The sequence below is a fragment of the Lithobates pipiens genome, unplaced genomic scaffold (genome assembly GCF_037356315.1).
Source record: "Lithobates pipiens isolate NorthernLeopardFrog02 unplaced genomic scaffold, aLitPip1_a1.2 Scaffold_8, whole genome shotgun sequence".
Classification (NCBI taxonomy): domain Eukaryota; kingdom Metazoa; phylum Chordata; class Amphibia; order Anura; family Ranidae; genus Lithobates; species Lithobates pipiens.
In genome coordinates, this window is record NW_027507903.1 from 505974595 (window position 1) to 505999532 (window position 24938).

Here is a 24938-nt window from a genome sequence, read left to right on the forward strand (position 1 = left end):
TGTAACTTGTAAGAACTCTTTTCATACCTTGTGAAATGAATGAACAATACTAGAAGATTTAATCATATATGAAGCAACACATTCTTTTGTATCATTGTACTATTTTTGTAAGTATTATTTTTCTACTTTGGTGTGTACTATAAAACACACATTTTGATTTAAGCTGACTCAGAAATAATTAAGGAAATTCGTCTCACAATCGTAATTGAAAGCTTATTATATACAATATATAGCCATTTTTTACACCATGAAAAGATTAACTAAGCACATGACAGTCTTTAGGTTAGGCTCTAGCAAAATGGTAGTGAAATTTTAAGCACAAAAGTCACTCTTATATTGAGCACAAAAGCCTTAGAAATGTTCATAAGTTTCCAACTTGTACACAATCCACATTAGGAAGTTTTTGTATTTAACTCTAAAAGTGAAAATAATTTTTATAGTACCGTATATACTCGAGTATAGGCCGACCCGAATATAAGCCGAGGCCCCCAATTTACCCCCAAAAAACTGGAAAAAATTATTGACTCGTGTATAAGCCGAGGGTGAGACATGCCTGTCCATCCCTGTGTGTCCGTCCATCCCTGTGGGTCCATCCATCCCTGTGTGTGTGTCCATCCATCCCTGTGTGTGTCCATGCATCCGTGTGTGTGTGTGTGTGTGTGTGTCCATGCATCCGTGTGTGTGTGTGTGTGTGTGTGTCCATGCATCCGTGTGTGTGTGTGTGTGTGTCCATGCATCCGTGTGTGTGTGTGTGTCCATCCATCCCTGTGTGTGTGTGTGTGTCCATGCATCCATGTGTGTGTGTGTCCGTCCATCCATCCCTGTGTGTGTGTGTGTGTGTGTGTGTGTGTGTGTCCGTGCAGCCTACCTGTGTCCAGCCTGCCTGTGTCCGTCCAGCCTGTGTCCGTCCAGCCTGTGTCCGTCCAGCCTGTGTCCGTCCAGCCTGTGTCCGTCCAGCCTGTGTCCGTCCAGCCTGTGTCCGTCCAGCCTGCGTCCGGTCCGGCCCGTCCCGTCCCGGCCCGTCCCGTCCCGGCCCGTCCCGTCCCGGCCCGTCCCGGCCCGTCCCGAGCCGAGCCTCCGTCCTTCAGCTCTTCGTCGGCGGCCATTCTAGGATTCAAAAGCCGCGCCTCCGTCGGTGATAGGCGGAACACTCAATTTCCCACTGACTGCTGGGAAATTGAGTGTTCCGCCTATCGGATGTCCGTGATAGGCGGAACACTCAATTTCCCAGCAGTCAGTGGTCCGCCTATCACGGACGTCCGCTCATCATCATACTACGGACGAGGATGAGAGGATGTCCGTGATAGGCGGAACACAGACTGCTGGGAAATTCAGTGTTCCGCCTATCACCGACGGAGGCGCGGCCTTTGAATCCTAGAATGGCCGCTGTCTGTCTGCTCGACACGCTGATCGGGCAGACAGACAGCGATGACTCGAGTATAAGCCGAGGGGGGCACTTTCAGCCTCAAAAAAAGAGGCTGAAAATCTCGGCTTATACTCGAGTATATACGGTAGTGCTAAATTATGTTTTTTGGATACAGCAAAGGAGGATTATAACCCCTGTAAGTTTTTTTTCACCATCTGTGTCCCATTGGGGAGATTTCCCTTTCACTCCCTTGTCCCATGGCCAAAAAAGCAAGTGAGAGGAAATCCCTGCAAAACTCCAAAGTGAGGGAATCCCTGGGTGTCACCAGGGTCACCAGAGCTAGTGTCCCCATTGGAAGATTTCCCTTCTCTTTCTGTTTTGGTGTCAACACAAATTTTGAAATATCTTTTACTTTCACTTTCAATAATAATGGTAAACAGGACAAATAGAGAGGGTGAATCTACTTAACAGGGGTACAGACAGCAAAACCTGACAGGTGTTCTAATTATTCCCCATTCAAAACGGGAAAAAAAAAAGTTTTGCCTTTAGGTATACATTAAAGTTTACATTTTCTGCCAGAGCCATTTTAAGGGTATTATGCCACAATAAAAGAAACAAATGTGCAGAAGACTTTTGAAAACTTTTTTTTCTGCTTACCTTCTGAAGTGACTGAAGTCCTCTCTTCCCCTTTGCAAGAGTTTAAATTGATTTTATTGAGCTGCTTGCATAGCGATATCACCCGTAGTGCATCGTCTGAAACAACACAATCGCGGAGGTCCAGTTTTTTGACCGATGGATGCAACACCTAGGGAAAGGTCCACAATATGAGGGTGATGCATGTTTAGTGAGGCCATTAAAAAGGTGGCTCTTTGTACTGGTTCACAACACCTTCCACAGTGAGTCAAACTGACACTTCTCTGACATTCAATCCATTGTCCAAATACATTGTTAAAACACCATGCTCTTTGCTGTGCCCTATTAGAGGGCCCTTAACTTCTAAAAAAAATGCGTTATTATGCACTATAGATACTGTAAAGATGGCCATACATGGACAGAAACTCGGCTTGTTCAGCAGGGACCGGATGAACTTCAATCCACGGATGGGCTAGCTGGTTGTACGCAAGAGGATCAATTGACTTGTGTACAACCAGTCTGACAGTTTTTTCTTGAATGATCAGTGCCGCCAGCTGAAGCTGGCAAAACTGATCATTGTACACTATGTGCACAATTATTAGGCAAGTGAGTATTTTGACCAAATCTTAATTTTTATGCATATTGTCCAACTCCAAGCGGTATAAACTTGAATGCTTATTGGATTTAAGCATATCAGGTGAGGTGTATTTGTGTAATGAGGGAGGGTGTGGCCTAAGGAGATCAACACCCTATGTCAAGCTTCTTTTCCCCAGGCAACATGGGCCAAAAAAGAGATTTAACCGACTCTGAAAAGTAAAACAAATTAAAAAGTCTTTCAGAGGTATGAAGCACTCTTGAAATTGCTAATAGATTTGGGTGTGATCGCAGAACCATCACACGTTTTGTTTTTGCAAATAGTCAACAGGGTTGTAAGAAAAAAAAAAAAAAGACACAAATAAACTGCCAAAGATTTGAGAAGAATCAAATATGAAGCTACTGGGAACCCATTATCCTCCAGTGCTGTCATATTCCAGAACTGCAACCTACCCGGAGTGCCCAGAAGTACAAGGTTTTTAGTGCTCAGAGACATGGCCTAGGTAATTTTAAGGGTTAAAACTATTTATAGACCGCAGTCTCATTTCCCTTCATCCTATACCGACAGGCCTGGGGATATACTCATTACAAACAATGACACAGATAGGTTGCTGTAGTTTGGTCAGAGTAAATCTGATAAGCTTTTATTTCTCTCACGCTTATATAGGGAAGATTGGTCATACAACGTTATACAACCCCCCCATGTGCGTCATTTGACCTTTCACAGTTATGCAAAACAATTTTGTTCCAGACATACAATCCATAACAATACATATACTACATAACAAACTTGGAGACACACTGTTTTAAAGACAGTGTAATCAGTATCTATTTCTAAGAAGTCACAGAACAAACTGATAAAGAAAAACATCTTCATGGGAACCTGCGTGGGCGAATACCTAAGATTTAAACAAGCAATGTTTGACTATATGCATTCTGACAAAATGGATACTAAACCTAAAATGGCATCACAGTGGGTCTAGGGAATGTACATACGCCTTCAGTAATGAAGGCTAAAACCTGACCACCACTGAACAAGACACATAAGTTGGAACATCAAGACTGGGCCAACAAACATCTAAAGAGAGATATTTCAAATGTTTTATGGACTGAGAGTGACTCTTGACGGACCAGGTAAATGGGCCTGTGGCTTGATCGGTAAAGGGCCCAGAGCTCCACTTTGATGCCAGCAATATGGAGCTGGGGTATTGGTATTATTAAAGATGACCTAGTTGATGAGCAGGTTAAGAAGGACTCAAAATCAACTCCCAATCAACTCCTATACCAGTGATGGCGAACCTTTTTGAACCCGAGTACCCAAACCGCAACGCAAAACCAACTTATTTCTTTCAAAGTGCCAACACAGAATTTAACCTGCCAGCTTTGAATGAGCCCTAAGGGACCAAAAAGAATGCAGAATGCACTGTGCAACATACACTGACCTACCTGACCATTGCATTCACCTACATGAACTACACATGAACTCACCTACATGACACATGAACTCACCTACATGACACATGAACTCACCTACATGACACATGAACTACACATGAACTCACCTACATGACACATGAACTCACCTACATGACACATGAACTCACCTACATGACACATGAACTACACATGAACTCACCTACATGACACATGAACTACACATGAACTCACCTACATGACACATGAACGACACATGAACTACACATGAACTCACCTACATGACACATGAACTACACATGAACTCACCTACATGACACATGAACTACACATGAACTCACCTACATGACACATGAACTCACCTACATGACACATGAACTCACCTACATGACACATGAACTCACCTACATGACACATGCACTCACCTACATGACACATGAACTACACATGAACTCACCTACATGACACATGAACTACACATGAACTCACCTACATGACACATGAACTACACATGAACTCACCTACATGACACATGAACTACACATGAACTCACCTACATGACACATGAACTACACATGAACTCACCTACATGACACATGAACTCACCTACATGACACATGAACTCACCTACATGACACATGAACTACACATGAACTCACCTACATGACACATGAACTCACCTACATGACACATGAACTCACCTACATGACACATGAACTCACCTACATGACACATGAACTCACCTACATGACACATGAACTACACATGAACTCACCTACATGACACATGAACTACACATGAACTCACCTACATGACACATGAACTACACATGAACTCACCTACATGACACATGCACTCACCTACATGACACATGAACTACACATGAACTCACCTACATGACACATGAACTACACATGAACTCACCTACATGACACATGAACTACACATGAACTCACCTACATGACACATGAACTACACATGAACTCACCTACATGACACATGAACTACACATGAACTCACCTACATGACACATGAACTACACATGAACTCACCTACATGACACATGAACTACACATGAACTCACCTACATGACACATGAACTCACCTACATGACACATGAACTCACCTACATGACACATGAACTACACATGAACTCACCTACATGACACATGAACTCACCTACATGACACATGAACTCACCTACATGACACATGAACTCACCTACATGACACATGAACTCACCTACATGACACATGAACTACACATGAACTCACCTACATGACACATGAACTCACCTACATGACACATGAACTACACATGAACTCACCTACATGACACATGAACTACACATGAACTCACCTACATGACACATGAACTACACATGAACTCACCTACATGACACATGAACTACACATGAACTCACCTACATGACACATGAACTACACATGAACTCACCTACATGACACATGAACTCACCTACATGACACATGAACTACACATGAACTCACCTACATGACACATGAACTCACCTACATGACACATGAACTCACCTACATGACACATGCACTCACCTACATGACACATGAACTACACATGAACTCACCTACATGACACATGAACTACACATGAACTCACCTACATGACACATGAACTACACATGAACTCACCTACATGACACATGAACTACACATGAACTCACCTACATGACACATGAACTACACATGAACTCACCTACATGACACATGAACTACACATGAACTCACCTACATGACACATGAACTACACATGAACTCACCTACATGACACATGAACTCACCTACATGACACATGAACTACACATGAACTCACCTACATGACACATGAACTCACCTACATGACACATGAACTCACCTACATGACACATGAACTCACCTACATGACACATGAACTCACCTACATGACACATGAACTACACATGAACTCACCTACATGACACATGAACTCACCTACATGACACATGAACTCACCTACATGACACATGAACTCACCTACATGACACATGAACTCACCTACATGACACATGAACTACACATGAACTCACCTACATGACACATGAACTACACATGAACTCACCTACATGACACATGAACTACACATGAACTCACCTACATGACACATGAACTACACATGAACTCACCTACATGACACATGAACTACACATGAACTCACCTACATGACACATGAACTACACATGAACTCACCTACATGACACATGAACTACACATGAACTCACCTACATGACACATGAACTACACATGAACTCACCTACATGACACATGAACTACACATGAACTCACCTACATGACACATGAACTACACATGAACTCACCTACATGACACATGAACTCACCTACATGACACATGAACTCACCTACATGACACATGAACTACACATGAACTCACCTACATGACACATGAACTCACCTACATGACACATGAACTCACCTACATGACACATGAACTCACCTACATGACACATGAACTCACCTACATGACACATGCACTCACCTACATGACACATGCACTCACCTACATGACACATGAACTACACATGAACTCACCTACATGACACATGAACTACACATGAACTCACCTACATGACACATGAACTACACATGAACTCACCTACATGACACATGAACTACACATGAACTCACCTACATGACACATGAACTCACCTACATGACACATGAACTCACCTACATGACACATGAACTACACATGAACTCACCTACATGACACATGAACTCACCTACATGACACATGAACTCACCTACATGACACATGAACTACACATGAACTCACCTACATGACACATGAACTACACATGAACTCACCTACATGACACATGCACTCACCTACCTGACACATGCACTCACCTACCTGACCATTACACTCACCTACTGTACATGACACATGCTTCCTGCACTACTAACATGCCCCCACACAGTACAATGTAAATCGGAGGATCCACCCTCCTCCTTACCTTTCTATTGCCTCATCGTCCAGCTCTCCCCAGACAGCATTGAAGGAATCCCCGACATCCAGCCATTCCTTGATATCCCCGCCGCCTGGATGCCAGCTAGCAGCCATTGCACCTCTCCCCATTGAAAATCAGCTCCCAGCACCGCCCCTCCCCCTTCTCTTTTTCACAGGCTGCACTAGGACAGACTGAACCAAAGTCTTCCTGGAGCAGGGGGAGCTGAAATAGGGTACCTGCAGAAAGGAATCCCTGAATGCCTTACCAGAAGTGTAGGGGTCCGCAGGAGGCAATAAGCTGCTGAACAGAGTCTGGATGGTGGAGAAAGAAGAATTTTACACTTAAATGACACACAAGGAATAAGATGACTGGCTGTCCACTCCCCTGCCGATGTCACTAGCAATGAAGCAAGGAAGAGAGTCGGCTCCTCCCTGCCTGCAATGTCAGTGCAAGTGACTGCCTGGCTGGGGGATTCCCCTGGCGTGCCGACAGGGAGGGCTTGACGTGCCAGCTGTGGCACGCGTGCCATAGGTTCGCCATCACTGTCCTATACCTACTGCCAGTTTTTAGAAGACACTTTCTTCAAGCAGTGGCACAGGAAAAAGTCTGCATCTTTCAAGACCATAATATTTATGCAAGACAATGCTCCATCACATGCATCAAAGAACTCCACTGTGTGGCTATCCATTAAAGGCCGAAAAGATGAAAGGATAATGACATGGCCCACTTCCTCACCTGACCTAAACCCTATTGAGAACTTGTGGGCCCTTCTTAAAGGTGACATTTATGGTGAAGGAAGCAGGGCCAGATTAAGGTAGAGGCTATTGGAGCTGCAGCTCCAGGCTCCTACCTTAATATAGGCACAGCAGGGACGAACTGACCATTTGGATACTGCACTGCTCCTTGTACCTCCTGCAGCAAGGGGAATCTGAAAGTCGGGGGTGATTGGTGCGGCAGGCAATCACAAGCACCGTCACCACGACACCATCACCACTCCCTCTATGACTCTTCATGAAGCAGCTGAAAGCCACTATACCTCCTCTAGAGGGAGATCGGTGCTTGTAATTGCGCCCCCCCCTGTACTGATCACCCAAGACTGTCCATTAGATTCCCACTGCACCAGGCCCATGATACTCTTAATCTAGCCCTGGTTCAAGGAAGCCAATACACCTCTCTGAACAGTGTCTGGGAGGCTGTGGTTGCTGATGCACAAAAAGTTGATGGTCAACAGATCAAAAAACAGACTCCATGAATGGAAGGCTTATGACTGTTATTGGAAAGAAGGGTGGCTATACTGGCCCCTTTTTTTTTTATGGAGTTGTTTATTATTCACTCTTTAACAGATGAAAACAAACAAGTCAGATGGGAAAATTATAATTTTTCATTTAGTTGCATAATAACTGTGCACACTAATAGTTGCCCAGTAATTGTGCACACAAATAAGTATTTTCCTAAGAAAGCCAAAACCTAAAGTACATGCCCGCATGATCTTAACAAACCATATGAATAGGCATAAGGCCTCCTCAAGACTTGCTCTACAGCAAGCCGAGGAGGCGCTGGACTCGTTAGAGCAGGTGTTCCTGGCAAATCCCACAGCCTCGAACTCAGCCAAGCTACGTCTGCAATCCAGACTTACAGATCACCTGCATTTTGAAAAGGCCAAGAGAGGAATCTTTTTTAGCAAGCAAAAAACATACAAACATGGGGAGAGGGCAGGGAAACTCCTGGCACATATGGCCCATTTACATCACAGCCCCCCAGTGGTGGTCATGCTTGTCTCAGAAACTGAGGTCACCCTAACAGATACGGTAGAAGTGGCCCAGGAGTTCAGACGCTTCTACGCCAATCTATACACCTCAAAGGCCAACCGCCCACCATGTGAACTCCAAGCCCTTTTACAGAACATAGACTTCCCTACCCTTACAGACCCCCAGGTGGAGCTCCTTGATGCCGCCATTACAGAGGAATGTATTGCGGAGGCCATAGCGTGTCTGTCACCATCCAAAGCCCCAGGCTCTGATGGCCTCCCCCTAGATTTCTACATCCATTTCCAAGAAACCCTTCTCCCTAAACTTCATGCATTATACTCCCACATATATGATACCGACACACTCCCGCACACTATGAGTGAGGCCCTGATTGTCCTTATCCCGAAACCGGCAAGGACCCCCTATGCCCCGAGTCCTACCGCCCTATCTCCCTATTGCAATTAGACGTTAAAATCCTGGCTAAAATTCTTGCCCTTAGACTTAACAAAGTAATACTCAACCTCATCCATCCTGACCAAACGGGTTTCATGCCAAATAAGAATACAACATTCAACCATAGAAGGTTATTTATGAAACTCCAAGCCCCACACGGTAACACCGGCACACAGGTAGTAGTCAGTCTCGATGCCACCAAATCGTTTGATTCGGTGGAATGGGGCTATCTGTGGGAGTGCTTGCGGAGATTTGTATTTGGCCCCAGATTTATCAAGTGGCTACAGCTCCTATACCAAGCCCCAACCGCTCATATCCAAATAAACAGTCAGATATCCAACCCTTTCCCTCTGTCCCAGGGGAACTCGCCAGGGGTGCCCCATCTCACCCATGCTTTATGCACTGGCCATGGAGCCCCTGGCCATTGCCATCAGGGCACACTCAGATATTCGAGGCCTCCACTTGGGCCAGGTGACTGAGGTGATCAGCCTTTATGCCGATGACATGTTGCTTTATCTGGAGGACGCCGGCCCCTCCCTAACAGCAGCTCTACAACTAATTTAGCGCTTTCTCTGCACTTCAGATCAATTGGTCCAAATCCCAAATTCTCCTAATAGATGTCACAGTCCCACAGGAAATGCAGGCAGCCTTACCTCTAGTACGAACAGACCAAATTAAATACTTAGGTGTACAATGCTCCCGATCCCTTACAGATTATACTAGCTTAAATCTAGAATCTCTCTTTGAACTTTTAAAACGCAAAACCCAGGTCTGGTCCAGACTCCTTCTTGGAGTCATGGGCCAGCTTTATTTAGTAAAAATTATCCTTCTTCCCAAACTCCTCTATCTCTTCTGGCATGCCCCTCTCCCTGTCCCAGCCCGTATGTTCAGAAATATGGAATCTATTCTTAATACTTTTATATGGGGCTCCTCCAGACACAAATTGGCATGGCAGACCCTGAAATGCCCTACCCACCTGGGCGGTACCGCCTTATCTGATTTGGCACTATATTATTTTGCTTCCCAATTGTCCCACTTTTATTATGTTGATAAGCATGATAGGCTTAGATACTCCACATTAGTATGCATGGCGGCTACAGATGTTGTGGCCCATCCCTTCCAAATAATCTTCTGCAAACATCAGGGCCTCTTGCTCCTAGGCGACAGGTGACACATGCTATCGCACCACTGTAAAATTTGGCACATGGCGCAGACCTTTACTGGGTCTCCTTCCATACACGCACACACACCTCTATGGGAGAACCTTCATCTACCGGAGCTGCTGAGTATCCCAGATTATAAAATATGGATAGCCAAGAGGATCATCTCTCTCAGCTTTTTACCAACCATAACATTAAGACGTTTCAGAACCTCAAAGAGGAATTCGACCTAATCACACATTCTTTCGCTATTTGCAGGTACGCCATGCCATCCAGACTAAGTTCGGGAACTCTGCACCTTTATGTGAAACCACTACCCTAGTAGACATAGTACTTGGGGATGACCCCAAGAAACTGATCTCCCTACTATACACACACCTCCTTAACCCTAGGGCTACGGCCCATGCATATCAGCTGAAAGCGAAATGGGAGGCGGAACTCAGGGTAATTGAAGATGAACAGTGGGGGGAGATACTAGAAACACCCAAAAAGGTATCCCCCAAACTGACAGGCTCACCCACCTCTATATTCACCACAAATCGTACATCACACCCGCTAGACAGTCTAAATACAAACCGAACACCGACCCTACATGTCCTAGGTGCGGGGACACTGACAGCACTTTCCACCACCTCATCTGTACCTGCCCAACTATCCAACAGTACTGGGCACAGATCATTAAATTCCTCCATGATTATATGGGCTCCTACCTGACACTGTGCCCACGCCAATGCATCCTTGGTCTTCTTCCTCTACCCAGAGAAATATCTCACAACATTCTTGCAGCAAACCCTCTTTACAGCCAGGATGCAGATAGCCCAACTTTGACTCAGACCCAAATTTCTCACGGTTCAGCAGTGGAAAAGGGCTGTGAATCTCACGCTACTGTATAAGAAAGTCCTATACTCCCACCGTGGTTGCCCAAGCAAGTTTCAGAAGATATGGGATAGGTGGATCGAAAACTCCCACACCTGTACAGATAAGGGCCATTACTCTAATAAAGCAAAACCGCAACGATAGTCTTATATCACTCTCACTACCCATTTCAGCGGAATCTCATGAACACTTATATTTTTGTATAAATGTCAAATAGTTACAAGGATGGTGAATCAAGACATGTATGTCATACAAACTTTGTACACCCTTTTATTGATGGTTGGTGCTTATTGCACCGGATGCTTAATATGTAACATTCTGTATTGATTTTTTATGCTCAATAAAGTTTATTTTGATTTAAAAAAAAGAAAGCCAAAACCTCACTTTTACTTTATTAAATATTCAGGTTTGAGGTTTATTACCATTTTGGACTGACTGACAGCACTGTAGTTGTACAATAATGAAATGAATCCTCAAAAATACAACTTGTCTAATAATACTGCACACGGTGTATATGATCATTGTATACGAATACAAATAGCACTTCAGGAGGATTATAAAAGATGATATTGCCGTATAGAAAAAGGTCGATACATTCCCAGCTGCTGGAAAAACTGGCTGCTGGGACAGGGATCGGCTGAATTTCGATCCATGTATGGGCCCCACTGTGTGGGCAAAATATATAAAACAGGACCAATGCTTTTCTTAAACATCCCAATGTCCAATGCAGTCTGATGCCACATCCTCTGACGAAGTCCGGTTGAACGGAACAGGAAGTATCTTGTCAGCCATTTTGTTGCTGGGCTTTTCTATATTCTGGTTACCTCATTAATACATGTAATTTTATGGTTGAATAAATGTGACTTAATAAAAAAAACTGCACTATGGACATATTTCAATCCTTCTTACATGCTGCAACGCCATATCTGTGATGAACGGAGGATTGCATTGGATTGTATGGTTCACAACAGACTTTATTTGACCCATATGTAATATTAAAGTGGTTGTTAATCATGCCATCCCCTCTGTTATATAAGAATATGCGTCCCAGTGTCTCATCTATATATAAAAAAATGGAGATTATACCTTATATCAGAGCATCTTCCGGAACTCACATGACTCCTCAGCTCTCTCCTCTCCCCAGCTGGCAGCTATAACAGGCATGGCCGAGCACACCCACTGACATCAGTCAGGATGGAGGGGAGGAGAGAGAGGAGAGAGCAGACGAGTCACGTGAGTGCCTGGAGATGCTCTGATATAAGGTATAATCTGCATTCTTTTGATATAGAGCAGACACTGGGACACATATTGTTATATAACAGAGGGAATGGCATGAATATCCCTTTCATGACTAAGCCTATTTTTGGAATTTGGTGTTTACAAGTTAAAATCCATATTTTTTGCTAGAAAATTACTTGGAACCCCCAAACATTATATATATTTTTTTAGCAGAGACTCTAGAGAATAAAACGGCGATTGTTGCAATATTTTATGTCACACGATATTTGCGCAGTGGTGTTTTAAACGCAACTTTTTGGGAAAAGGGACACTTTCATGATAATAAAAAAAAAAAAAACAGTAAAATTAGCCCAATTTTTTTGCGTAATGTGAAAGATAATGTTACGCCGAGTAAATAGATACCAAACATGTCACACTTTATAATTGCGCGCACTTGTAGATTGACGACAAAGTACGGTACCTAAAAATCTCAATAGGCGACGCTTTAAATTTTTTTTACGGTTACCAGGTTAGCGTTACAGAGGAGGTCTAGTGCTAGAATTATTGCTCTCGCTCTGACGATCGCGGCGATACCTCACATGTGTGATTTGAACACCGTTTACATATGCGGGCGCGACTTCCATATGCGTTTTCTTTGCTTTGCGAGCTCGCGGGGATTTTAAAATGACTAAATTGTTTTAAAAAAATAATATAAAATTGATCACTTTTATTGCTGTCACAAGGAATGTAAACATCCCTTGTGACAGTAATAGGTGGTGACAGGTCCTCTTTATGGATGGATCGGGGGTCTAAAAGACCCCCCACCCCTCCTTTACACTTCAATGTATTCAGATCGCCGAAAACGGCGATTCTGAATACCGGATATTTTGTTTAAAACCGGCGCCATTGGCAGCCGAGTAAACGGGAAGTGACGTCATGATGTCGCTTCCGTGTTTACGATGAGGAGACTGGAACGAAGCCGATTACGGCTTCGTTCCAGTTCCTCCGCAGCAGCCGGAGGCGTCGGATTGCGAATCGGTGCTCCCGATCGAGCGGGAGCACCGGTAACAGCGACGAGAGGCGGCGGGAGGGGGGGACGTCCCCTCCCGCTCCTCCGGCATAACAGCCAAGCGGCTTTTAGCCGCATCGGTTGTTATGCCTGGATAGCCAATCGCCTGCTGCAAAAAACAGTACCGGGATGATGCCTGCAGGTGCGGGCATCATCCCGGTATACCCCCCGGAAGCCGAGTACGCAGATCTGCGTACGCTCGGCGGGAAAGGGATATATTATAGTTTTTAAAGCAGCAAAACGGGAGGGGGCAGGCACTGTCATGAGCGCACAGGGAGGGAGGGGGAGAGCACAGAGCAGGGCTGCGGATGACTAGGCACGTAAACTGACAATGGTGTCATGGTAAACCATGGTCATTTTACTGGGGGGAGGTCAGAACCAGGCAGGATCAGCCAGGTATTTCAGGTGATACGGGGGCCAGAACACAGCACAAGCACTGTACTGTGTAACATGCTTTAAAAGGAACAGCATCAAAAAAATTTTTAGGGTAACAAATACTTTAAGAGTCTGTTTTTCTGGTGAGAGCATAAAATATCTTTATAGACTGCATTTATAGACTGGTTGAATGAAAAAAATAAAAAATAAATCAACGTATGCCTAACCTTCACAAAGCATTTAACAACACCCATGCATATACACACGCCCACCCATGCATATACAACTAACAAGCTTTAGTATGTGAATTTACTATAGAGCCAAGTCTATGGGGTCGATTAACTGAAGGTAAATACCACATTTCTTGCTCCATAAGACACACCTATGTTTTAGAGGATGAAAACAAGAAAAAAATATTCTGAACCAAAAGATATTCTGAACCAAAATTATTTACCAGTACTCATGAAATGCAGCCTGAAGGTGAAATGAAAAAAAATGCAGCCTTATTATTGCCATAAAACGCAGCCTGGCCATTGCCATAAAACGCAGCCTGACCATTGCCATAAAACGCAGCCTGACCATTGCCATAAAACGCAGCCTGACCATTGCCATAAAACGCAGCCTGACCATTGCCATAAACGCAGCCTGACCATTGCCATAAACGCAGCCTGACCATTGCCATAAACGCAGCCTGACCATTGCCATAAACGCAGCCTGACCATTGCCATAAACATAGCCTTACCTCATGTCATTCCATCCTCTTGACAGAAGACAGAGCAACCCGAGCGGCTGAATGCTCTGTCTTCTGTCTCAGCAACAATGTCAGGCCTAGTCGGCAGATCACCCTGCACTCACAGGGGCTTCAGATGTCTGTCCTCCGTTCTCTCCTGCCTCTCTTCTGGCAGTGGCGGCGGGGGGGGAGTTACCAGAGGTGGTGGGCGGGCGGTGCCTAGCATACATTCGTTCCATAAGACGCAGAGACATTTTCCCCTATATTTCTGGGGGGAAAAAAAGAGCGTCTTATGGTTTGGAAAATACGGTAAGCTGTGCACTTTGTACGTGAAGTTGCATTTTGCAAGGGAAATAAGAGAAATCTCTGCTCTGCTTAGTAAATGAGGGAAATGCAGAGGAAAATGCTGTCTTTTTTTATTTCCCTTGCATGTGGTTGAGTATTTTTTGCAAAGTGAAGCTTCACATCATTTACTAATCTCTGGAGAAAATTCCTTTGCAGAGTACAACTGGAATTGTAAAGCAAACAATCCATTTGCCTTTAGTAAACCAACCCCTTAAGCCAGTCATACATGGATCAAAATTCAGCCAGTATAGCAGGTACCAGCTCATTTTCTTGCCATGTATATGTATGGGCAGGCTGACTGTACCCAAGTCAATCCATCAATCAACTTGGGTACAAATAGCCTCACGCATTGTTATCATGTGATTAGTGCCGGCGGCTATAGGCACTATCAGTAATCATTGTGCTCTGCCCCGACCCCCCCCCCCCCACAGAACACAATAGCACCATGGAAGGCACTCCCCCCATCAACACTGACTGTGTTGGTGGGGAGATTGAGCATTTTTTTGCATTAAAATTTGCTGTTAAACCTTTCATGACTAAGCCTATTTTTGACATTTGGTGTTTACAAGTTAAAATCTGTATTTTTTGCTAGAAAATTACTTAGTACCCCCAAACATTAGATATATATTTTTTAGCAGAGAATCTAGAGAATAAAATGGCGATTGTTGCAATATTTTATGTCACACAGTATTTGTGCAGTGGTGTTTTAAATGCAACTTTTTGGGAAAAGGGACACTTTTAAGAATTAAAAAAAAACGAAACAGTAAAGTTAGCCCAATTTTTTTGTATAATGTGAAAGATGATGTTACAGGTCACACTTTATAATTGCACGCACTCGTGGAATTACGACAAACGACGGTACCTAAAAATCTCCATAGGCGACGCTTTAATTTTTTTTTACAGTTACCAGGTTAGAGTTACAGAGGAGGTCTAGTGCTAGAATTATTGGTCTAGCTCCGATGATCGCGGCGATACCTCACATGTGTGATTTGAACAACGTTTACATATGCGGGCACGACTTCCTTATGCGTTTTCTTTGCTGCGCGAGCTTATTTCTTTTATTTACTTTAAAATTAATAAATTGTTTAAAAAAAAACAAAAAACAAAAAGGATTTTTAAAACAGCTTACCTGTAAAATCCTTTTCTTTGATGTACATCAGGGGACACAGAGCCATAGTAATAAATATGTGGGTTATATCGGCGTATCAGGTGCTGGACACTGGCACACCCCTTAAGGCGTGACCTTCCACCATATAACCCCTCCCATTACTGGGGTCCTCAGTTTTGTAGCCAAGCAATCAAAGTGTATAAGAAGAAGAAGGGAGGGACCTCTGTGTCCCCTGATGTACATCAAAGAAAAAGATTTTTCTGTAAGCTGTTTTAAAAATCCTATTTTCTTTTCTTACATCAGGGGACACAGAGCCATAGTAATAACTATGTGGGATGTCCCTTAGCAATGGCAACGGAAGGGGGGGACAGAATCAAGGAAACAGGAGGTCGGAAGGACTCATACTGCAGCCTGCAGTGTATGCTGTGCCTAAAGGCAATATCCTCATGACCTTTAATATTGATTTTATAAAATTGGATAAACATCTGAACCGAAGACCAAGTTGCGGTCTTACAGATCTGAGCCATAGAGGCCTGATGATGCACTACCCGCCTTGGATGAGTGTGCTCTTAATCTGAGAAGGAAGAATTTTCTTCTTTTCTTCTTTAAGCTGAAGCTTGAACAATCACTTGACAAATCCATTTGGAAAATAGTGGATCTTGACGCTGCCTGTCCATATCTTGGACCCTCTGGCAGTACAAACAAAACCTGTGTTTTGCAAACCTGAGCGGTTGCCTTTAAATAGATTCTGATCGCTCTTACTACATCAAGAGACAAGTGCTTTCTCTTCCCAGATTAAGGCTTCTGGGGAGAGAGAAGGAAGAATAATATCTTGGTTTAAATGAAAACCTGTTACCACTTTTGGTAAGAATTCAGAATGAGGACATAAAAAAACCTCATCCTTATGGATGATGAAATATGGCTCTTACAAGACAGAGCTGTTAGTTCCGATACTCTTCTAGCAGAAGAAATGGCAAGCAAAAAAAGATTATCTTTCTTTTCAAAGAACCAAGAGAATTTCTCATAAGGTTCAAATGGCTGATTTAACAAAACCGATAAGACCATAGACTGATAGGGGGAATAAACCATGTTACCTCCTGAATAAGCTATGCCCCAAGAGTGGGAGGCAAGAGTGGGAGGCAAGAGGCCATAGGAAAAGAGATCGACACGCCCTGGATCAAGGCCAGCTTCATTTCAGATCCTATTTGCAGGAATCCTGCCTATTGACATACTTCCTGTGGTGCCAACCCCTTGGATCTATACCAAGAAACCTATGCCTTCCAGATTCTATAGTAAGTGATTCCGGAAGCCGGATTCCTGGCATTAGTCAAAGTAGACACTACTGAAGGAGATCACCCACGATCTTTTATAGAGTAGGATTCAACAGTCAAACCTGTTAAACTCCTTGTCCGTAAAGTAGGATGAAATACCGAACCTTGTGCAAGAAGGTCTGGCTATAATGGCAGAGTCCAAAGGACTTCTACTGCCCTCTTTATGATCTCGATAAATGAAAATCTTCTGGGCCCGGCTGGGGCCACCAGAATCACCTCCTTCTGTTCCTGCTTAATCCTGCGGAGAAGGCGCGAAAGTAGCAGAGCTGGAGGAAATGCATAGATCAGTGAAAACTGATCCCCTGGGAAGACTAAGGTGTCTGTTCCGCCTGCTAGCGGACCCCTTGATTGACATAAAGTTGTCAACCTTATTAATGAATCTGGACGCAAATAGGTCCATGTCCGGAGTACCCCATCTGACATATTGCTAGGAAGATGTCGGGGTGAAGAGATCATTCTCCCGGAAATAATTGTTGGTGTCTCAAGTAGTACGCCTGAAATATTAAAATTGCTGATAGGCAAGGAGTGTTGTGTTCTGCCAAAGCTAGAACATTCTTCACTTCTCTTTTGGGCTGCACGACTTCTCGAGCCTCCCCTGGTGATCTATGTAAGCCACTGCCGTGGCTCTGTCAGACTGAATCCTGTCAGGACAGTCCTGTAATCTGACCGCCAAGATTCTATGGCCAGATGTACTGCCTGAAACTTCCAACAAAGTTGATCTGCAAGGTCCTCTAACCTGGACCATCTCCCCTGGACAGAATCTTCTTTCAGGGCTGCTCCCCAGTCTGGAAGGCTGGCATCTGTTGTTAACACCTTGCAGGATAAAGATTTTCCCTCCTGCTGGATAACAATCACCAATTTAGGCTATGACCTATGTTGGGAGCCAAGCGTATTGGAAACAAACAAGGCCTGAATCCTCTTTATTCCAGACCGACAGGATGGTGTTTTGAAGCAGTCTTTGACTAAAACTGCGCATAAGGGACGGCCCTGAAGGAGGCCACCATTTCCCCTAAAAATCTCCTGCAGCCGAATGAAGGAATTTTCCTTTATCCTGATAAGTTGAATTAGTCCTACAATTTAACTGATTTACGTCTGGGGTAAGAATACCTTCTTGTGTATAGTATCTATAACCAGCCCCCAAGTAACCTCCTTGATGGTTTTAAGGAGAATCTTCCTAAGCTGAGAATCCAACCTAGAGATTTCAGATATCTACAGCTGAGATCAGACTCTGCTTTTAGACCTGAGACTGAATGATCTATTAAAAGTAGATCCTTTTAATAGGCTAGGACCGCTATGCCTTGAGCCATTAACCTGGCTAAAGGAGGTGCCAGAATCTTTCAGAACACTCGTAGTGCTGTGGCTAAGCCGGATGGCAGTGCCACGATTGAAAAATAATTTTATATTTCAAAACGCAGAAATTTCTGGTAAGCGGGAAACTTTGGCACATGGACATATGCAACTCCCCTCCTTGCAGGATGAAAACAGCCGATCGAATTATGAAAGGATCGGATGTTCAAGCCGATTCAGATCTCCGAGATCTAGAATAGGTCTTACCTCTCTGTTTGGCTCTGAGACCTAAAAAGGTTGGCGCCAAAAAAAACCTGCCCCACTAAGGGAATCTCTGATATCACCGACTGAGATAACAGTTGATCCAGAGGCCAGAAAGAGAATTCTCTTCTTTCCCTTTCTTTCTTTTTTTTTTCTTCTCTGGAACCTTAGGAGCATTCTTTGAGGAGACGGACACTATTGCATAAAGACTGCCGCATCAGCAGCCCCAAGGACCCCACAGGCAGCACCCAAACTGGACTCGAACCCCGGACCCTCAGATCGAAAGCCGACTGGGCAATCCGGGCTCTTGAAACTCTAGATGTAACCTAGAGAAGAAAATTGCAGAAATACCTCTGCTCTTAACATTGTTCCCGCCAGACTTTGAGAATCAGAGGACTTTTCCCCTCACCCGAACGAGTGGGGGTGCTCCTTCATGAGAAGGCCTTAGCATTCTGCTTTATGGGCTTTCTGCCCCCAAGATCCTGGTGCTGCCCCTGGGAACTAAGGCCTAGGAGAGGCTGCACGATTAAAGGGGAACTGTCTGAACCTCCTTTTACTGGTAAAGAGAGCTTTACCCCTTTTGGATGTACTTATCCACTCTAAATAATCATACCCCAGGAAGGGACACAGACTGGCTAAGGGTTTTCACCTGGTGCTTCGGCTGATTAATATTTCAGCCACGGACCTCTGCAAAAATGCACTAGTCCAAGTATAAACCATAGGGCTTAAACGATCGAGTCCTTCATAGCATCTGTGAGACACAGTGCATCAAATATACCAGCCCCTTGCCGGGCCTGCTGATCAGGCAGAACTTTCAGGTATCTCACACCTGTTCCTTAACCCCTTGGAGTCCATATTCCAATGCATGGGCGTGACTCATAATGTGCTCCACCAAAATAGTGGAGCAGACGTTTAAGGGTTAATGGACTGAGCTACTCCAATTGCAGCCAGAACTGCAAAAGACATGTGAGACTCTGCTCACTGAGGTGATTGCAGCATTAATGGCTGTAACCCCCCATTTTTCATAGAAATGCTCCCATTCAGAATACATAGCTATGCATGAATAGGAAAAACAACCCCAGGTGGGGGAGGTTCAAATGAACCCTTATTAGAGGTAGATACCACAAGAGCCTGTGCTGCAGGCAACAAAAGGGTCAAGTAACGGAGTAGACAAACATCTGACTTATGCGGCTACTCCCTCCCTGTTAGGATCCTCCGAAGAAGAAAAATAAGTATCTTCCAATATTTGGGAAGATGTACCTGATCCCCAGCCTCCTGCACCTCAACAAAAGGGCCCACATGACTAGATGGGAATCTGCTATGTTTAGTCCTACTATGGAGAAACATCATAGCAATAATCCTTTAAATGGTAGAAGAAAAAACCTGTTCGTATGAAATACACAGGGACAGAAGTGTTCTACCCTTGACATCTCATCTGACTGGCCGTATTTTTCTTTTTTACCTCTCACGTGAGGAAGACATTCTTTTGGAAGGGTTTTTAGTTTGTTGTATATCATTAACCCCTTGGAACCCTTAGAGGAGTTCCTGGTCCCTTTCTCACTCATAGCTTACAGTACAAAGCAGAGGCAGTACCAGAAAAAGAATGTAACACTTGCTAGGCTATAGTACAGTACAAAAGCTGCTATTAGTCCTAGCTATACAGTACAATGTTGTCAAAAAAGGGAGATGCCTGTGTCACCAAACCTGACCAGTAACCACTCTGCTCTGTCCCTCCACCGCCAGACTGCAGCTTTTCCTGTATAGCTTAAATTACTTCCTCCACGTGTGACCGGCATCTGACGCCGTTCAGCCACACCCCCGCGCGAAAACGCGCCCCCTCTCCTCTTTCAACAGGGAAGTGTGTGAGCGCCGGCATCATGGCGGCCGGAGGCGGGGTAAAACGGGCGCAATTTGCCCCCCCCAAATTTTTTTTAAAGAAAAAAAAAAGAGGCAGCTGGCTGCCATTCAACGAGTCAAAAACCGCCAATCTGGGGGCCCAGGAAGTGATCAGAACCCACCTTCATACCTGAGGGCCTGAGCTGGCTTGAACGGAGAGGAGAGTGAAAGCTTCTGCTGTTTCCAGCGTCAGAATGGTGAGTGCTCAATACAGCCTCCAGTGGTGACACATAGACATGACATGACATGACAACACAATATATGGAAGGAGAGATTCCTTGCAGAAAATCTCCCCTAGTTTTTTTGCAGGGTTTTATCAGGGATAAAGAACCCAATCTTCGCCCTTCACGGTAGTCTCCGAGACTTTAAAAGGAAACCTTCAGGAACAGGGGTACACTCAGGTAATCCCGCAATCCTGGACCTGCAAGAAGTCCCTGACAGTAAACTTTTTTTGGCATCACTACCAAAAAGTACTGGATCCCAGGGCCCAGCTTTAAAAGCATTCGCAAGCAAAACCTTGTGTCTTCGGATGACGAGGCCCGGGTACCATTCACACGCTACATCCCTTTGCCACATACATGGAAACACTCTGTGACTTGTCAATTAATCTATGGGCCGCATTGCCGAGCCCCTGGCTTCAGTCTCTCATGCGGGGACATTCTCTTTGCAAATCTTGAGCCTATTGAGGCCTTTTGCTTATTTTGAGTAAAACCTTGTATATGAGAATTGAGGCACCTACAGATTTGTGCAACCCGTTCTTTCTTTACACAGAAGATTGGGAAGGGTGGACCAAAAGGGAAGTATTCATGGCCAAATACCAGTCTGGGACAAAGCCACACAAACCAATGACAGGCATTTGTATGGAATGGTCCCAATACATCTATCTTTGATTTAATATCTCAGAATTATCAACTTACCACCCAACTTTTTGCTCTTCACCCCTGAGGAAAGTTTTCAGCAACTAGAAACACGTTGGGTGTGGCGTCATCAGCTTAGAGTATGATTAATATTTATTGGTTGTTGTTTTTTTATGCAATTATGTGTTTATAACATTTTGCTACAGCATTGGGACACTGTTTGCTTAGTGGTCCTTCTGGTTTTAATGTATTTATGTGCATCTTTTGTTTTGTATTTGTTAATAAAATATTCATGTTTTTGATTTGTGTGTGGTGTTGGTGGTCACTTATAATCCCATTTATATAGGGGGATTTTTTTGTTCAAAGGGTACCGTTCATTTAGTCCATTACGGAGACATCAGAATGGATCTGGCCGTAGAGCTCAGTACGACACATCCTTACACGTTCCCAACACCTTAGACACTGGCGAAAAAACTGAGGACTCCCAGTAATGGGAGGGGTTATATGGGGGAAGTTCATGCCTTAAGGGGCGTGCCAGAGTCCAGCACCTGATACACCGATATAACCCACATAGTTATTACTATGGCTCTGTGTCCCCTGATGTAGGAAAAGAAAATTATCACTTTTATTGCTGTCACAAGGAATGTAAACATCCCTTGTGACAGTAATAGATGGTGACAGGTACTCTTTATGGAGGGATCGGGGGTCCTTTGCACTTCAAAGTATTCAGATCATAATTTTTGGCAATTCTTAATACTGTATATTTTTTTTAAACCGGCGCCATTGGCAGCTGAGTAAATGGGAAGTGGCGTCATGATGTCGCTTCCGTGTTTACGATCAGGAGACTGGAATGAAGCCGCTTACGGCTTCAAGCCAGATTGTCCCTAGCCGCCAGAAGTGGCGGATTAGTGATCAGGAACGGGAGCCCCGGTAAGAGCAGTGGGGGGGGCGTCCCCTCCCGCTCTTCCGGTATAACAACCGAGTGGCTTTTAGGAAAGCCGATTGCCGTCTCTAAAAACAGTACCTGATGCAGCTGCGGGCATCATCCCAGTATAACCCCCAAAAGCCGAGTACGCACACCTGCGTACGCTTGGCGGCAAGGGGTTACAGGCTTCAAACCGGGCCTGAGCATTTGGGGGAATACATAAACTCCCTACCTTGGTTGTGCTGGGATATATGAATTACATTCATATAACGGATTACCCTTTATACAGTACATATATTCTGAGAAAGTCACTGTTGTTATTCAATCTTTTGAAGGGTCGATTCGCACCAGTGGGTATTTATCATTATGTGTAAAACAAAAATGTCTATGAGCTGGCCTGCTAATTGAAAACAATTCAGTCCCTGTTTAACAGATATATCATATATCAACAGCTGCTAAAGTATTTTACTTTTTAAACTTTTGGTTAGTGTGTTGTGTTGAAGGAGGAATTGCTTCCAAGGCAGAACACAATGATTACTATTAGTGTTTATAGCCACCAGCTGTAATCGCAGGTAAAAAACCAGACAGGCTGATTGCACCCAAGTCGATTAACCAGCCTGCCCATAGATGGATTGAATCTTGGCTGGTCCCTGTTGAACCGCCCAAGATTTGATTCATCTGTAGCTGGCTTAAAGCGGAGTTTCAGGCTTTTTTTAGATTATTAAAAGTCAGCAGCTACAAAAGGTTTAGCTGCTGACTTTTAATCAACAGACACTCACCTGTCCCACGGTCCAGCGATGCGGCCTCGCTCCTCTCCCACTCCTCTCTGCGGCGCCACCATTAAAACTGTGGGCCCCCTGGCCGTGACAGCTTATGGCTTCACGGCCGGGCATGCACTGCGCATGTGCGAGTTGTGATATGCTCTCCGAGTGGACAGGCAATCTTCTGGAACATGTGATGTGTCCCAGAAGATTGCCGGAGGGAGGGGGCGCCTAGGGGGAGAGGAGGAGTTGCCTAGGCGGCCCGAAGTCGGAAGGAGGAAGTGGGACAGGAATTCCCACTCAAAACTAGGAACCCACTCAACCACCCCCAACAAAAAAATACATGCCAAATGTGTCAAGATATGTGAAGATTTCTCTTGATAACCATTGTCACTGTAACTTAAGGGAGAGCAAAAGCGCTTTGGGGAGGTTTTTGCTCACTTCCTGTAGCATCTCCAAAAATTAAAGTAAAGGAAAATCTCCCAAACAGGATACAATTATAAAACAATAAGCACATAGGGATTTTAACCCTGCTCTACTCTATTCAAAGCTATAAAAAATAAAAATAAAAAAAAGTTTTAGCTAAACATACACTTTGAGCAGTTTGGAAGCGTTATTGGAGTAGCTAATGTGCCCTGCCTCTATGAGATATTTTACATTTAAGTCCAGCTAAGCCTACAGGTTAAAGTAGGTAAATGCATTACAGGTGGATCAAAATAAAAACTATACAAATGCTTGCAGTTCATTTTTTTTAGCCACAGCCTAAATAGAAGCTTTTAAATGGACTTGAATCGCACAGCATCGCACTAAAGATGTGCAGGCACCTTTTTTGGAGCCGCACCACAACAGGATCATATGGTCATTTTGTGTAATGCATTTCGATGCAGGCTATTTGCACCGCATTTGTGATATGTTTGGGTGTTAACTTTGTATTGACACCCGCAGCAGATTGCAAACCCAGTGCAATTGCAATGCGATGTGGGAAACGTGCAGGGATCACTACATTTCCCGCACCACATGTGTGTGAACCTAGGCTAACTTTCTGGTGATATATGAGTTTAGAGCTGCCACGACGCGTCAACGTAATCGACTACGTGGACTAAGAAAATACGTCGACGTGCGTGCAGGGCGTTGATGCGTCACAATGGGGGCAGTGCTTAGCATCTACCGCTCCCCTCTGTGCCGCCGGCCCCCTCTCTTCTTCCCCTCCGTGCCGCCGTCCCCCTCTCTTCTCCTCCTCCGTGCCGCCGTACCTAAGGGTGCAACGGATCGTCACCGATCCGTGCGCACATGCCGCGATCCGCGGAGCGCTCCGCAGTCTCGGCCTTAGGAGAGGCCGCGGCTTCGGCCTAGCTCCGAAGCGGCCGCCATCTTTCTACACCCAGGCATTTACAATGTGATCGCTCCGATGGAGCGATCACTTGTAAACTAACTGTTTATCTCTCCCCTCCCTGTACTGATCTGTGCAGTAGAGGGGAGAGGTCGGATGGAT

General features: G+C 44.5%; 1 protein-coding gene across 3 annotated transcripts in view; it reads right to left on the minus strand.

Annotated features, from left to right (window-relative positions):
• AMN1 (antagonist of mitotic exit network 1 homolog) overlaps nt 1-24938 on the minus strand; it is a 158081-nt gene that overhangs the window by 39287 nt on the left and 93856 nt on the right. For all 3 annotated transcript variants that reach the window (XM_077469299.1, XM_077469297.1, XM_077469300.1), the window contains one exon: nt 2024-2171. In XM_077469299.1, coding sequence (XP_077325425.1) covers nt 2024-2171 — 148 coding nt within the window. The remainder of the gene's footprint in view (nt 1-2023; nt 2172-24938) is intronic.